The sequence below is a fragment of the Melanerpes formicivorus genome, unplaced genomic scaffold (genome assembly GCF_026170545.1).
Source record: "Melanerpes formicivorus ecotype bairdi unplaced genomic scaffold, bMelFor1.0.p_v2 SCAF_4, whole genome shotgun sequence".
In the NCBI taxonomy this organism is placed as follows: domain Eukaryota; kingdom Metazoa; phylum Chordata; class Aves; order Piciformes; family Picidae; genus Melanerpes; species Melanerpes formicivorus.
This window is the reverse complement of record NW_027142356.1, coordinates 23431035-23448663: the sequence shown is the minus strand read 5'-3', so window position 1 is coordinate 23448663 and position 17629 is coordinate 23431035. Positions and strand designations below refer to the sequence as shown.

At 39.5% G+C, this 17629-nt stretch overlaps 1 protein-coding gene across 3 annotated transcripts in view; it reads right to left on the bottom strand.

Moving 5' to 3' along the window:
* GATB (glutamyl-tRNA amidotransferase subunit B) overlaps window positions 1–15988 on the bottom strand; it is a 41991-nt gene extending 26003 nt beyond the window's left edge. The window contains exons 1-3 of one of the 3 annotated variants that reach the window (XM_068137290.1): window positions 15807–15988; window positions 13686–13836; window positions 2649–2762 (exon numbers count right to left, since the gene is read on the bottom strand). In XM_068137290.1, the coding sequence (XP_067993391.1) occupies window positions 2649–2762; window positions 13686–13836; window positions 15807–15952 (411 nt within the window). In that variant the 5' untranslated portion in view covers window positions 15953–15988. The remainder of the gene's footprint in view (window positions 1–2648; window positions 2763–13685; window positions 13837–15806) is intronic. The other 2 variants (XM_068137292.1, XM_068137293.1) reach the window with 2 other exon arrangements.
* Window positions 15989–17629: the final 1641 nt, after the last annotated feature.

Sequence of the window (17629 nt, the reverse complement as noted above, 5' to 3'; positions counted from 1 at the left end):
TGCCTAAGACCACTCAAAGGGTAAATTGCTAGCCAGAGAAGGGGCTGCCAGTGACAAGGTATTGGAATAACTGCAATGATGTAAACATACAGATGAAATCCACTACTCTGTTGAGGAAGAGTCCTCATCTCTTCCTCCATCCTAGCCAGCTCATGCCCCCAGTGGTGAGAACAAAGAGAGTCCTGCCAGATTGTAATGAACTAGGAGGATGTAATTCCATATTTTGCAGGGAGAATGAGCTTACTCTAAAATGCAGAGATGAAGACAGTGCATTGGAATGGAGAACAATGGTCCAGCCTTGTGAACAGCTCAATTTATATACGCAAGAAAGTGCATGACCATAATCACCATAAGAAAAACAAAGCACCCTGACTCCATTAGCCTATGCTAATCACACAGCTCTTCCCATCTCCTAAAACTTCTCATTAAAATGGTTTTTAGAAGTCTGAAATAGTTACAATAAATAACAAGAATCTTATTTCCCATCCAAAGCCCCATTTCCAAGAGCAACAATAATCCCACTGTCGAACAACCCTAAGAGCAGGATTTATTTTATCTGTTCTATACAGCTCATTAGCCTAAACTCTGCATCTTACTCTGCATCTTATTACAGGGCTCCCGACTAAACTGTTTCACTGTGAAATGCAGGTCGGGCAGTTGATTGTCAGTGCTTGAAGTGCAGGAGTCAAGACAAAAAACAGAATTACATGTTTCAGGCTAATAAATATGTCGGCACCTCCTTGACCAAATTTCTATGCTTATCTAACCAGAAGATCCTGTAATTTCTGTCCACAGACAAGGCCTGCTTGGTGCTGCACACACCTTCTCCCTCACTCTTCTAAACACATGGATGTGGTTTCTCTCCCATGACAACATTCTTCCATATAGCTTCTATGCAGTATCACCAAGGTTGGAAGAGACCTCAAAGATCAAGTCCAACCTGTCACCACAGACCTCATGACTACTAAATACCATGGCACCAAGTGCCACGTCCAATCCCTTCTTGAACACCTCCAGGGATGGTGATTCCACCACCTCCCTGGGCAGCCCATTCCAATGGCTAACAACTCTCTCAGTGAAGAACTTTCTCCTCACCTCCAGCCTAAACTTCTCCTGGCACAGCTTGAGACTGATAGCAGTAGATAGTACAAGACCTGAGAGACTGTTTTCAGTTTAACAGCAGAAGCATCAAAGCAGCTTGCAAAGAAGTCTGTGATTGTTGTTTTTTATGAGGTGTAAAGAAATTTTTAAAGTCATATTTACTTCCTGCAATTTTTTTCTCCTGGAAATAGACTCTAAAACAGTGTTACAAGTTAAAAAATAGAGTAATGGCAATTTGAACTGGTAAGTTTGCATTTCACATTCCCAGCAGCTCCCTACAGAGTCCCCAGCAAGAGGGCCTCTTCGTGGAGCACAAATATTAGCAAAGTAATCTTGCCAAAACCAAATCAGTAATTGCATCAGCTTCACAAAAGAGCCACAAGTCCCTATCCAAGAAGAAAACAAAAGGGAAATCTGAGATCCAGATCTCCACTGCACAAGTACCACATTGCTTCCCACCTTGGAAAAAGAGCTATGTACTTTAAGATGCTTTGTGCAACTTTAAAATATTTCTAATGCCTGAACAAAAGAGTGGAAGAGAAAGTAGTTTGGTTAATAATACAACATATATACACATTAATTACATTAATTTGGGACCCAAGGAATATCACCACTCTCCTCTCAATGTCTGGGACACCTCACCTAAAGAGAGGGTAAACTAATATACCAAACGTTTTTCAGATAAAACAGAAACAGGTTATTTGTTTTGTTTGTTTGGTTTTTTTCTTTTAATGCAGTTATCAGATCATCACCCCAAAGACAAAGAAAAGAAAAATAGCATCCTCCCTGTGACAGATTAGTGTTAAGCTGAATATTTAGTACAAGTAAGCTGACAGAAGGGGGAAAAAAAAAAAGAAAAAAGAACTTCAAAATTAGGAAGATTAAATTTTGTTAAAGTATTAAAAAAAGGCTCCAACACTGTTGCATCCTATTCAATGACAGAAACCAAGTTCTTAAATGATTTAAACACCCATATCAAGTGAAGGAAAATGCATTTGATTTCCACTGACAATTCCTACCAAATCTGAAAGCTATCAACAAACCATACTGCAAAGACTCAGTTCTCTTTTTTTTAATTAATTTATCTACTGACTGAGAAAATTTTGAGTGAAATTAAATATTTCTAGGTCTCTAAGCATACACAAAAATGACACTATTATGTTTATGTCACTGGACCCTGTGCTTGTTATACATTCACTTTAAATGAAGGACTATTATCAGACTGCCTTTACCCTAACAGACAATTAGTACTAAACACCAGGAATGGAGAACTTGAGGGGCAAAGCAGCTCCAGCTCCCAATTCAATTACATCAAGCTACTGGAATCATGCAGCTAAGCAAGGAGTCAGCAATCAGAGCAATCATATTCAATCAGTGAGCACCAGGGTACAGCTGTCTATTCATCAGGCCATAGCACAGCATCCTGTTGCAGTGAGCAGAGCACTGATTGAAAACAGAAAAAGTATCTCTTCACTCATCCCCTATTGCCATCCGTGACTTGTCCTCTCCTACTGTTGTAAAAGGACCAGTTATACTTACATACTTACAGGCAGATCTGCGTAGAAATAATGTTTTCTGTCAAACAAGGACTTCTTGTTTACACTGCAGTTGAGTGCCAGGCCTGTCATCACTGCGGCTTCTACACACCTCCTGTTGAGAACCTAAGGAAACATGACACATGGTTTTGTTCAGATACTCAGTATCTAACAAATGTGTCTCCCACACATTGCCATATACGGAGCACATATTCAATCTTGCTTGTCTTCACCCACCATTAGCTCTCTTGCCTTGTGTGGGTAGCTTTTATTCATCATTGAAGTCACGGTAGCTACAAATTTGCAAAGCTTTAAGCTGAAAAAAACAAGTGATTCCTTGTTCCATCTTGTCACTTCTGCAAACGTTCTACTACTCCTGAATCTTAGAGTGTACAAGAGACAAATCAAGAAATAATAATTTACTTATAACCAGCTGTAAGCTCTGACTGGGGACTGAAAACACAGGGGATGTGCACTGGGGGCTGCAGCACCATGTCAGTAAAACACCTGTAACTACAGAACCACAGTGAATTAATGAGTGCCTACACATAGTTTTCAATACTTTGCTTAACCAGCACATTTACATGCTTTGCTAAAACAGAAGAGAGGTCGACTGACCTCATGACTACACGTATACATGCATTTCCAGGACCCAGGTAAACCAAGGGATTAAGGCTCTTGTATAATGCCATGTGATCTGAAGACCCAGAAAAGTCTTCATGAAGTTAAATGTGGTTTCTCACCACGGACCCATCACTCTCAGTGTCACACCCTTCTTTCTCCTCACTAAGGTCATGATCCAGAGCAAAAAGAAATTCTACTTCAAGAAGCATTAGCAAGCAATGTTTCAAAGTCATGGTTTCCACCCCCACCCCCTTTTTTCTTTTCAAATGTGCTCTCATTAATTTAACAGTTGGTTTAACTAACATCAACTGGATTAAAATGAAAAGAAGGGAAGACTGAATTTGTCTTAGCACAACTCTGCCATGCTCAAACTTAAAATACTTTGAAATCGGAACAGAAATTCATCCATGCTACTTTGCACTGTGCAGCTGCCAAGAAGTCAGTTTCCAGCAGGACCATTAACGGGGCACATTATGTAAAAGAATCTACATGACCAGAACATAAAAGGTTTAAATAATTCTTTCTTCAATGCTTCTGACAGTACTTATTTTTTATATTCTGCAGCCAGATTTCTGAAAACAGACTAAGCACCTGTACATTTTCCATCATCCCATGTCTTCAGCTGGAAAAGGAATCTCTTTGCTTTACTCATGTAATACTTAACAAGTAAAAACAATAAGTAGTAATGTAAGAAACTCTTTATGTAACAGACATTTAACCAGGGAACTTTCAGATCTTTAGCAGAGCTATATATGGCTAACTAGAACACAACATCTGTTCAGGCATATTTTATTTATTAAAAAATTTAAAAGACACATAAAGCAAAATTTAAACAAGAAAGAAGGAAAACCAGTTTCCCTTTGAAATACTGATCTGCAGCAAAATGAACACAATTAGTCCTGACAGTAATCTAAAGCAAACTCGGAACTACAAAATATTAATTATTTTAGTACCATAGCTGCAGTTCATTATATAGTAGAAACTCCTGGTTTTGACAACTAAATGCTTCCAAACAGTGCAGGCATATTTTTTAATGTTTAAGGAAGCCTGTAACAGTCCTAGTCAAATTGTTCAATGTTTAAAATATCATTGTATTTCTAAATGCACAGGCAACTTTTCCCTGTTCTGAAGCTGTATGGCATGGTCCTGTTTAGCTTCACAAATTAGGGAGGACCATGCCAGTTAGCCTTTCAACAACTGGTCACCAGAACCCATTAGGGCTCCATCAGGTCTAGGTACTGCTGTGTCAGTGAACTGGTGTCTTTCTGCACTTCCTGATGATGCCAGGGCTGTGACCAATTGTAACTGAAGAATAAGACAAAATCCAACTCCCTAGTCACAGCCAGTTAGAAGCTCATAGGAGCTTCACATTTTTCAGAAGTGGAGTTTAGCTAACTGCACTACAACTAGTACCTTTGACCACATCTTCCTCACTGCTCTGAGGAGTAACACTGTTTTGAGGTGAAGGAAGGAATTCCCACGCTTGTACTACTTACACCAAGGAGAAATTTTACGCTACTGCTGACGAATCACTTTGGTGTGTCTGGGGAAAATCTGCCATAAATATGAGAAGCAGTGATTATTTTAAATGTAGTATTACTAAATATTTAGATGTGTATGTGTCCCCAGTGTACTAGGTCATACTAGCCAAACCATTATATATGCATCATTGCTCATTCACTAGCACCACCTCTCATGCTACTTTATGAACCTCTGTGGTGATAAAAGGCATCGCAAAGCAGATCTTTCCACTGTGGGATACTGAGATGTCTACTGCATCCATATGCTTTCTCTGTTTTATTTGAATCTAAAAGAAAATTCATCAGGTGACCCTCTACTTTCTAAAAAAAAAAAAAAGCTGATGTTTAATATTACTCCATTTCTTCAGTTACTACTGCTACCTACTCCGGTGATCAAGGCTGCGTGCAGAGGTGTTTAAGCAAACTATTACATTTCCTTCAAAAAACTTAGCTTTTCAAATAATCTGCAGTGATAAACATTAATTCAGTATGTGAAATTTCTTATACTGATGTGTGGTGGGTTGAAAATTCCCCTCCAACATTAAATTTACCAGACCAGCTCAGCTTAAAGCAAATGAAAGCTGTATTTACAAGCAAAACTATAATCCACAATGGAATGCAACAAATATGTACAAAATATACAGTATTTACAGTACTTGCAGGTATTTACAATTAATAAACAGCACAAGGACCAGGGAAAGCTAATAGCTTCTCCCTCCCTGCAAAAGGGACAGGAGAAAGACGCAGAGAGATGTTAGACTTAGCCAAAACAATGCAGCCAAGGTCAAGCAGAAACAAGTTAGTATCTCTCCCAGAGTGAAGAAGAGAGAAGTGAGATTGTTTTGGCACATCTAGTTTAAGTCCCTTATTTCTCCAACGGGATTGTTTAGAACTATCATTATTTTCCTTCTTACACCCAATAGTGTTTTATTTACATTTTACCACTTTCTGTTCAAGATCTGTGAAAAATTTTTAAAGGCATAGCCTAAAATTACCACATAATGGCCGAGAATAAGTCCCCCAAGCTTGTTTATGCAGTAAGCTGTCATTAAGTTGACAGCTTTGACTAGCACCAAAGATTTAAATTACTGGCTTGATCTGACAAACTGCCAGTCTGGCATGTTAGCAAAGTGCTGGCCTTGAAAGAAGGCGATGTAGCTCCTGCAATAGTTATGCACAAAATACCAGAGCCTACGAAGCCTTCCTAAATATTTCTGGACTTCCAAAATGGAAGCATCTTTTCTAGGTATTTAAAGAAAATCATAACGAGCTATCACAAAAGAAAATGTAGATTGTTTGTATTGGAAACTCATGAAAGGCATTAACAATAGCATTACAACACCATTTCTTTGTAGCTATGCTATCCTGCTAGAGCACCATGGTAACTGAGTGCTGAAGGAATGAAAGAACAATCCAAGCAAGACCTTTCTTTTTCTGATACTCACCTACTCATTCTACCCAGTTCACAAGTGGAAAGCCTGCTTTAAAAACATACCATCTTTATTTGCAAGGTCAGTTTAGTCAAGGCCTTGGTTTTAAATACAAGACTATTCAACAGCTGTACAAACCCACACACAATAGTTTCAACAGCATAAATTCCCACCAAAAGTTATTTTCTAAAGGTTTGTTTCCTTTAACAGCAGGTTTACTCCTTATTAACATATTAAAGAAAGTTGAGTCCCTCTTTGGTGAGCATATATGTTTCTATATTTAGTAAATAATAATGTTTACATTTTAAAGAGTGCAGGTATGCAGCTTCTCGTTTTGCTAGTAAGTACTACACAGCATAACTGAGGGGAAGAATAGAAGAAACAGCTAGATCCCTCTCCCAGAAAAAAAAAGTAATATATTTTTGCTAATTTTCTTTTTTTTTTAGGCAATCTTTGCCAAAACAGTGTCACTCAGGAACCCTATGCTACTGAACAAAGTATTCCTCATATTAAACACAGTAAAATCAAAATAATTCCCCAGAAATGTATGAAGTTTTTGATTCTGGATTACACATTTTAATAAAGTAGATTTCATACTAAATGGCTATGTTAATGTCTTCATTCCTGCTTATGAAGAAATTGGCCTTTGTCAGGTTAACTACAGGATTGTTTATCTAAGAAATATTTAATCTTATCTCCTTTCCATTTAAATACAACAGCTAGAAGAAGGAAGTAGTACAACGTATTTAGCCAGCTCTCTGCAGACAAGGCAGTAATCTTTAAAAACCTCAACAGACATACCTAATTTCCCAGTACTCCCATTTTATATCTCTCTGGTTTTTATTTGCTTCCACTAATGGGTATATACAATCTTAGTGTTCTTTGTTAAAAGTACCAAACAGCTGCAATATACAGTTCTCTGAAGAGCAACCACAAGTTAAACTTCAAAACGGACTACTCATATCTAAATGCAATTGTGATTGTTCAGCCTGACACTGCAGATGACAATTTCAACACAGCATTCTTCACTGGCATCCTCACACACACACAGAAGAGTGTAACTACCTACAGAATGCACATTACAGTAAATGAAGAGACAACCACTTCCCAAGTGATCCACTTACTTCACCAGGTCTAGAATCAGACTCCATCCCTTTAAGCATACAGGATTTCTTTTTAAGAAACAAACAAACACACTCCAAAAAACCCTAACCTAAGTCTTGGCATTTGTTTGGTCTACGGAGACCTCCCATGTTCCAAAAATGAAGGTCTGTGACTTCAGGGGAAAATATAAAAAGAAGTCCAGTATCTCACTAGCATTCATACTCTCCGTGTCGACAGCACAGCCTTCTGCATCTGCCACATGGGGTTTTTTGACATGTCATAAGGGTGCAATCTCTCTCTGCCTCTCTCACACCAGCTGAAATTTAAACTGTTGCTCATGTTATCTGATCCAGATCCAGCGGCTGCAGTGGCAAAATCTGAACATGTAACTAATAAACATCAGCTGCAAAAGTTCACATAATCCTCTTGAAGTCAAACACATAGTCCTATTTAGGGTGGCAAGGTGTCCAATAATCAGAAAGAACACAAAGAAAGGAACCAATTACAACCTAACTGCATCAAGATAGATAAATTTCAAACAAAATAACCTGGCAATTACACAACACTACACAAGAGGACAGCTAACCATGGAAAGAACAAAGCCCCAGCCTACAATTACCTGTTGATATTGTTAGATAATGTTTCCTAGATAACCTGGCAATGAAATAAAAAAAAAAAATTCAAAGAAAAAAAAAAATCATTAAGAAGAATGAAGATGCAAGATGCCAGCTAAAAAAGTTCAAATGCTAGCAAATTGGTAGAACCATGATTGTTACAGAAACTTTTAAGCAATTATACACTAAGCACTAATTTGAACGTCTTCGATGGGAGTCACTTGGAACCAGACTGTTTGTCTACACACTGAAAGAAAATTAAATCAATTAAGGGTGTCAGAGCATATATAGTGATTGATAACAGAAGTAATAGTCATTTACCTGCAAAAATCCACTCAGTTCAAACTTAAATTGCTGGCTCACTACTGGAAAAGCTAATGTCTTAAAGCAGCAATTTCACACTGAATACAGAGAAAAGGAAACACCAATGTGTCAAGTTGTCACGTAAGGGTCACACTGCCCAAAAGTATCAAAGATGGCACAATAATTACAATAATGGAATTTTGTGAAAGAAGGGAATCAAGATAGTACAAACTCCTGCTCCTCAACAAGAAGCAGAAAAATATCTGTATAAAGGAAAAAGTAAAATAATTTAAAAACCAATACAAAAGGAAATAAAATACATAAACAACATTGCAAATGCATTGAAAGATCTACTGAAGTAGGTGATAGAAAGACATTCTGTCAACTCAATGTCCTTCTAACTGGCAAATTTACATCAGGCAGAGGAACCTGTTAAAGATGAGCAGGAAAGTCTACAAGAACAAAGAGAGCTCAATGGGTAACACAGTTACTGAGGTGCTAAGGAGACAATGCCCTGCAAGAACTGTTGGCAAAAAGATTAAAATTCACAGAATATCAGAACTTTTGACAAATAAACTAGACTTTGCAAAAAGTGAGAGAAAAAACACTACAGGGAACATCTTCAGAGTTTGAGAGAAAACCAACAAAAGTCACCAAATACTCAAAGCACAAAAGCAGAGGTGTCTCCAGAAAAATGGCATTTACAGTTAGTACAAAATAAAACAGCTAAGCAACCACAGTAACTGAGGAAGTGTAACACTTCTTGGACCTCAGTGAAAGAAATTAGTTCCACTGACAACCCCAGGGCTTTGAATGAGCCCATGAAAGATGAGGAACAACACCCACCATAGCCCAGCCCTGCAAGCTAACAGAGCAGGCCTTCTTCATCTTTCACAGTATCACAGTATAACTAAGGTTGGAAGACACCTCGAGGATCATCAAGTCCAACCTATCAACACAGACCTCAGGACTAAACCATGGCACCAAGTGCCACGTCCAATCTCCTCTTGAACACCTCCAGGGATGGTGACTCCACCACCTCCCCAGGCAGCACATTCCAATGACGAACAACTCGCTCGGTGAAGAACTTTCTCCTCACCTCGAGTCTAAACCTCCCCTGGCGCAGCTTGAGACTGTGTCCCCTTGTTCTGGTGCCGGTTGCCTGGGAGAAGAGACCAACCCCTTCCCGGCTACAACCACCTTTCAGGTAGTTGTAGAGGGAAATGAGGTCACCCCTGAGCCTCCTCTTCTCCAGGCTAAACAACCCCAGCTCCCTCAGCCTCTCCTCATAGGGCCTGTGTTCAAAGCCTCTCACCAGCCTTGTTGCCCTTCTCTGGACATGTTCAAGTGTTTCAATGTCCTTCCTAAACTGAGAGGCCCAGAACTGGACACAGTACTCAAGGTGCGGCCTTTCCAAGACCTGAACAGATTTTTACACAACTCAGTGCCTTTAAAAGCAAATGCATCAGGTAAATTCTGTATATTAGTAACACCACAAATTAATCATAAAGTTCAGTAATTTATCACTCAAAGACGACAGTGCCAATACAGGTAGGAGAACTACAGCACCCTTTAAATCCCCAAGCTGAGTATGGACCCTATCATGCCTGGGCAGCCATCTCAACAGTGCAATGCTGCAGAGCAGGGAAGCATGATACATGCTTTCTGGAGCATTCCAGTGACATTCCTCTGCTTTGGAGAAGTCCAAGTTTAAGTTGCCAGTGGTACAGTAACAGAAAGAACAAGAACAGCTGTTCTAGCCCTCTTTTCTTCCATGAAAAGGCCCAACTGTCATTATACAGGTGAAAGAAGATAACAGTGTGACTGAAATTCTTCCTTCTAACACTATTTACATAGGGAAAATGAAAGGAATTTAAGCCAAGAGGATATGAAAGTCTCAGTACAGGATAGCAGTAATTAGTGAGTTGTCAAGCCCTCAATGATGTGCAATGGAACAGGAAAAAAATTCTATATTCAGATTAAAAAAAATGCATCTCCCATGACATTCTACAGATGATCTTACTCTCCTTCTTTAGGTCAGAAAGCATTTACCTTTTCTTTATTAGAAAGAGGGTCTGACCATTACTAAGGGTTTCTGAAAATTCTCTCAAGATAAAATAGATGCTCTTCACACTGTGAAGAGAATGAAATGCAAATGCGTCAGATTTTAAAAATACTTAAGACTCCAGGGCTAACATTCATTCAAATCTTACTAATTTAAACCTTGGTTATTGTAAAATCCTAGATTTTTTCTTGGTATACTCACCTAGAAAGAAATGGAAACAAGCTTTCACCGAGTCATGCAGGAGACTAATGTAAAATGTGCATCTTATCATGAGATTAGCAACAAAGACTGTAAGCACAGACAAAAAGGTTTCAGCCTTTAGTATTAGACCTACCATCTTATTTTCATGGCTGAGCTATAATTAACCTTTAGTCAGCCACCTCAGTCATGAGAATAGATAATCATGGATTCTCTTTCTGTGAGCTCAGCCTTATCTTTACAAACCTCTATAAAGATTCTCGTAATTTTCAATGCAGATAAATCAGACTGGGAGTGCAGCCACCTTTATAGAACCTCTGAAGAATTTAAAATCCATCTGTTGGTATGATGCATCATACACCACCACGTATGGCATAAATATTCCTTTGTAACAGGTCTTTTGAAGGCGCCAAGCTAAGACCATTTCCAAGTTCACTCACCGGGTGAAAAAACAGGGCATTGCTACATGAATTGTAGTTTCAAGTGATTATGTACATTACATTTCAGGAAAAACATATGGAGATCCTCACAGTAATTTGAGTAAGATGCTATCTGGTTCTACTGGTGAGGGCCTCCATCACCACAAAGCACAAAATGTGTGTAGAGTCCAACAGGATATGCTATCCAGTTTCACTATGTCTAAACTTACCTTTCTAAATCAAAGTTTGGCCACATCATTTTTTCTACCTAATACCAAACAAGAGTGTACCTGCATAGCTGTTCTTGCCTGTAGCAGTCACTCAGAGGCACATTATGAAAGCAGCATAGTGAAATGGCCCTGACACTAACATGGTGATGGTCACCCTAAAGTGTACTTGCAGCAGTAAGCATAAAATAAGCTGTGTTAGAGTACAAGAAGGAAATATAAAAAGGAAGGATGGAGGAGGGCTTAAACACATCTTGTAGTTTCCCCTCTCCTATGCAGGACACAGCAAAGGCTCACGCCCACACTCATTAGTGATCCATAAATGTAGAGCAACCAGAATAGCTCCCTTTAGCACCATTCTCTCTGCTCTCATTCTGAAGCAGCAAATACCAGCATCATTGTCTATCACAACCATCTTGTAATTCTACAGTAAATTTAAATCCTTGTAATGCTGAAAACTGCCTCTATAGTTCTCAGTTTATAACAGCAGTTATTCTTTACTACAGACAGCACAACTACCGTATTAAAATTTTGCTCCTTTGTTTTCCTCAATGGAATAGAGACAAAAGAAAAAGCCAATTATTTACCTTCTAAAGAGACTTATTAGGCAGTAACTGTAACACTTGTCAAAATGTTGTTTTGTGGGGTTGCTTTGCAAATATTCAGAAATCTCAAAAATCTAACTTCTGCCTTTCAAAATCCACTGAAACCCAACTCTACTGCCATATACAAACACGTACAGTTATTTCAAGAAATTAAGCCCAACTGTTTGAATACAGAGCAGACACTGGTCTCCAACATTAAGTCCTGTGCAACAAGTGCAAGGGGAAAACAAAGTTATGGCTAGTAACTGATTTTGTATCACATTCTAACATGCAAGAACATGCGCTTTGTAACGTTTACTTTTCAACTCTATTTTCACCAGTATGACAGTCAGATAAATCTTTCTTCTCTTTGAACAGATAAAAGCAGCTGGTAGCAGTTAACATAGTATCACTACTTTAAAATTGACCAAACCTTTGTGCTTTTTGCTTCTCAGGTGCAATTATGTTCTCTGCCAAAGCCCACATATATTGTAAAGCATTTTAATAGAGGAAAAAGCACAAGAGCTCTTCCAGATAAATAGAAACATACATAAAAGTTAAACTCTTGATAAACACTCATTTTTGTTCATTCAAGGACAGGGTTTTTTTACCTGACTGAACCAGAAACATTACACAATTCATGAGGATTTCTGTGCACTAACAGAACATTAAGTAGGTCTCAATCCATAATCTTGGACCCTTCTAAATTCAGTGACTGTTAATTCCCCAGCCTAGCCCTGCTCCCAAGTGAAAGGAACTCATTTTCCATGTTTAAGTCTAACTAGATTCTTTTAAAACCAAGTGATTGCATAGGATTCCCATTTTCTCTGAAAAGTTTTCAAAATTCCATGAAATTAGATCCAAAACTCAGCCTTGAATTACCACTGAGAGCAGTGTCAAGACCAAATTTTATCAGAATGTGACCTTCACTCCATTAGGTTTCAACACCTCTGCAAATAAAGAATAAGTGTATCGACTCGTTTATCATTTTAAGGAACACATGGCATATATTGAGACCCAAGAAATCCAGCTACAAGTAAATTCTCAGTTTCAGGATATTATTTAAGCCTGCAATATGATGATAAAAAGCTGCCATTTGAAAAATAAAATAAAATCTGCAACTGAAATTCAAACCTCCGCTCAAGTAGACTTAGTTAAACACTTTTGCATTAAATAATTTGACCCCATCACAGTCCCTGCATGCTTTTTGCATGAGGCAATGGTAAGTCTATTCATTTCCACTCTATAGTAACAACTTGTGTTACATTTTCTAAATTATTATTTTTATGTTAAACTTGTTACCATTCCCAGAGAATTGTACAACTGCAAAGACACAAATAAGATGAAACTTCAAAAACGTATTATGTTGTCACTAGTAAATGTCATTGCTAAGTGCTAGCTAGCAGTTTTGACTTAGTCCGCAATGACTCACACAGATCAGGGAGTTCTTTAAATCACTGGTTTGCTCTGCAAATAGGAATGGTTGACACTTTCCTAAATTAGACACTTTCTACTTAGGAAACAAAGTACTTCCATAGTGAGACATTCCAAACAGCAAATGACAACGACATAAGCAAATATATGTTAAAGCAACATCAAATGGCCACACAGAAATGTGAGATGTTCTTCTCTGATAGGAGTTTAAGTATCTTTCATATCTAAGGAATTCCCTGTGTGGCACACTACCAAACACACCCTCAGAGAAATACAACTCATTCAAAATGTTGAAAAGAAACTTTTTTTTTTAACCTTTGCAGAGGATATCAAATATCTGTGGTGATAACTAGGGAGTGAGTAAACTGAAAAGAAACAGTACTAGGTATCATATGTTATCAAGCAGGCAGAAAACAGAAAAATACGTCATTCTACAGTCAAATCTTGGGAACTACAAAATATCAAAAGCATACTCAAGAGTTGTCTGACATTAATCCTGACATAAATTAAATTGAAGCATAACTTACTGGTAAAGTTCCTGGTAAAGAAGCATCAAAGAAAGACACCAACGAGTTAGGAGGCGCTGCAAACTGGACTTGAGAACCAGAGAAAAGTTTTGAGTTGGAACTGATCTGTGCATGAATTTCCAAACCCACAACTGGTACCCATGGAGCAAGACTGCAAAGCAACGAGAAGGGAAATCAATTTAAATATAGATTTCATTAAGCACCATAAACACCTGAAAATATAAAATGTAGGGGCTTGTCATTGAGTCTTTTGACAAAAATTGACTTGCAGCTGTAAAAAAAAAAAAAAGTGTAAACTATGCTGTAAATAGATCTACAATGTAATGGCAAAAGTTGTGCTGCAATGCTGGAGAACTGAGACTGAGGCTATGGTATAGCAAAGCATCTTCATTATGTATAGGAAAGAATGCCATAAAAAAAGAAACGTAATGGTCTGAAACTTTTAACTTTTCCTTACAAGAGAAATCTTTGAGGAATTAATGAGGCAAACTTGCATGCTGGATGAACCCTAATTTGGTACTTCATGAAAATCACAAAATCATCATAAATATCAATTACTTCTCAGGTACTTTGATAAATCTTCAGCGGAGGTGGTAGAATAAATTATTTTTTCTCTGTCAGCTAGTCACTTGCATGCTGGGAGAGGTGGCTCTCCAGAGCAGTGTTAGTAGCATATTAGCATAAACATTCGTAATCTGGTAATAGAGAAATCGTCATTTAAACGAGAGAGCTACCGCTCTCTGAACATACTCCACAGAATAAAGCTTCTCCATATCATCTAAAAGGTAATTGCAATTCTCACATCCATAACCTTTATACGGACAAGAGAAAAAGGTCACCTTTACCACATGAATTGCTTGACAGTTTCTGTAAGCAATTATCTGGCCTTGTACAAATGAAGTGACACAAATAATATTTCAGTGATGAAATCACATTTCTACAGCAGGGTACTTCAGCAATACAAGTACTGAGATAACTATAGGAGATAAGTGAGCTATTGAAAAACATCAAACAAATGTATCAAGCATAGTGTTCCTTCCAAAGGTGAACACAATTCATTGCTGATTTTAGTTCTCTGCTGCCTGTCCAAGAGCTGAGGAGATCCCTACAAACACCAAACTAGTGATGCAAATGCCACTTATATCACTGCTTTAAGAATATCATCATAAAGGATTATGCTTCAGACCTTGAAAGGAGCTGACAGACTTTCTTTCACTGAAACTCAGTATTTTCTTCGCTATTTTCAGCTGCTCATAAAAACATCAAGGTTTACAAAAAAAAAAAAGTTGGAATGCAAATTTATTCACTCTTTAGAAGTGCAATCCTGTAGCATCATAGTGCTAAAAATTACATCAGGCTTTGCTTAAGCAGTGCATTGGCCTACACTCAAGATTAAAAAGTATGTGTTATCAGTCAGTCACTCCTCCAGACCTATTAATAGAGACAAGAAACCTAGAGTTTCTTGACATGTATTTTCAAGACTTCCATTTGTGTCTCCAAAGAAACAGCAACAATTCTGCCAGTGCCTGCACAACTTCACTTGGGTTACAGGCTGTGCAGTGAAACCTGAATTTCACCTGTGAACACGGAAGCTTGTACAGGCTCTTATGTTCAGTTACAGCAGAAATACAATGGTCTGTTCCAGGCAGGTTTCACAAAGCTTCCTTTGGAAGAGAATAACCCTTCAAAAAATAATTTTGAAAATTGGCGCAGCCTTTGCTTATTATACTTCAAACACGCGAAAGGTTTTCAATTTGCTCGCATTACGTTTGGCTCTCCTCACAGCGAAACATGCCAAAATGACAGTACTACTGTTAAGCCAAATACTGTTTTGGGGGTTTCGGTGAGGGCTGCGAGATAAATACACGCTGAGAAGGTGCTGCCAACCACCAGCAACCTGCAGATGCTTTACAGCGCTCAGAAGACCACATTTAAAGCAGGCCCTGCTGCTGTCACAGGGTCACGGCCGCTCAGCTCCCGCAGGCCGCTGCTGTCGTTGCCCAAACCTTGCGGCCCTAATCCGGGCCTGGCTCCCACTCCGCGGCTAGACGCTGAAGGCGGGACGTCCTGGCGGAGAACCACCGCTACCAAACCTCTCCCCGTGCCGTCCCAGCACCGTACCCGCATTTCTCTGGCTGCACTACCCCGCCTCTCGCGTTAAAGGTGACGGCTCGCTGCCCGCGGGGGGCGGGGACAGGACCCCCAGCGCCGCGCTGCCACGCACAGCGCCAAACCCCACCGCACCCCCGCGAGGCCGCCGCCGCCATTTTGCCTTGCTCGCCGCCGAGGGACTCTCGCAGCACCCGCTGGGAAATGTAGTCTGACGCGCGGGATAGCTGTGCGGAGCGGCGGACTGCGGGGGACGGGCTGCAGCTCCCACCAGCCCCTTCGCCTTGGCACCGCCTTCTCCGCACCGCCTAGCCCTTCGGCTCAGGGGTGGGCCGTGCCCTCGTGCACCGCCTGAGGGCGGGCCGGCGGTAGCCTTGGGCAGGTGTTGGTGGGGTTGGGGCTGAGGGAAGTCTGTGGTCAGCGGGAGGGCTTTTGTCCTTCTCCTTTGCTGTAGAAAGTCTTCTGCTGGCTTCGTGGCAGTGTAGCTTCTCACATATTCTTACTTTCCTGCTGAAGAGGCGTTTCCCCCGACACCAGAAAAATGTGGTAATATTGGTGTGGGAACTGGCTGCACTACAGTCTTAGGAGCTTTCAAGAGGTCTTGGTGTCACCGAAATCGGGAATCAAACCCTTTAACGAGGAGACATTTCTTTATTACATAAAGTTTGGCAAGTTTGGGTGCTTGGGGCAGCACAAATCCAGCACACCATCTGAAATTTGCAGTGGACATTTATACAATGAAAAGTAAAAGTTATACCTCACATCCACACCTTGTAACTATCCATTGCTCAGTGTCTTACTTGCTTCGCCTGAAAGGTCAAGCTTCTCTTAAATTCACTACATACACTCAGAAGGTAAGGGGTTTATTTTGGTCAGGGGTCTTACAGGTAGGAGATGCAGTCTCCAAGGTCTCTGATGGTCTTTCACACTTTAACTTGGTTTGAACTTTTGAATTCCTTTTCCTGATATGGTCACAAGATAGGTCATCATCTAGACCATACTACTTGGTCTTTGTTGGTTTCGAAGGACACTGTTAGTTAAGGAAAGATATATGTGGAGGCTTTAGTAATAAGGATGCAAACACTCTTTGTTAGTTACAGGCAATAAGGATCTGATTAAATTGCAGAGATGGCAGAAGCTGCCCCAAGCTAGTAAAAATCTGTAAATATTTTCTAACAGTGGTAGTTTGGTGTACAGGTTCTTTGCCTATCCTGAGAAAAGCATCACTTGTCCTAGAAACGCTGGAGCAAGAGACAGTGATTTCATTTGTGTCTTTCTTTCAGTTGTTTTGTGTTTAAAATGTCTTGAGGCTCAGGTACTCAAGGGGCTGTATATGGTTTTCCTTTGAGTTCACACTGATACAAAACCAGTTGCTATTTTATAGATAATATTTTGCAAATCCTGGGCATTAAATGAGACAGTACTATGCAGTTGAAATCTTGGATCTTAACTTCAGATATGTAGGGCAGCAGGGTGCAGTATCTGTGGGGCCTGGGGGTATTATTGCTGCACAAACGCATGGTAACAAAGAACACCGTCCAGGGCATATGCAAACATCTTTAATGCTGTTTACGCAGTTACATTGCACAGACAGTAGAATTAACAACCTTCTGTCCTAAGCCACAGGCCTGTGGAGCTTAAATGGGAATGCACATTAGCTGTCACTTACGTAATTTTTGCTCTATGTCAGCTACTGATGACAGAAGCTAATCAGTCACAAACATATATGTAAGACTGATTTATTCCAGCAGAGGACAGTGGTGCACATAAGCACTTGACAGTATCTTCAAAGCTTTACATCCTCTTGTCTTCCCCAAACTTAAATTTGAAATGCT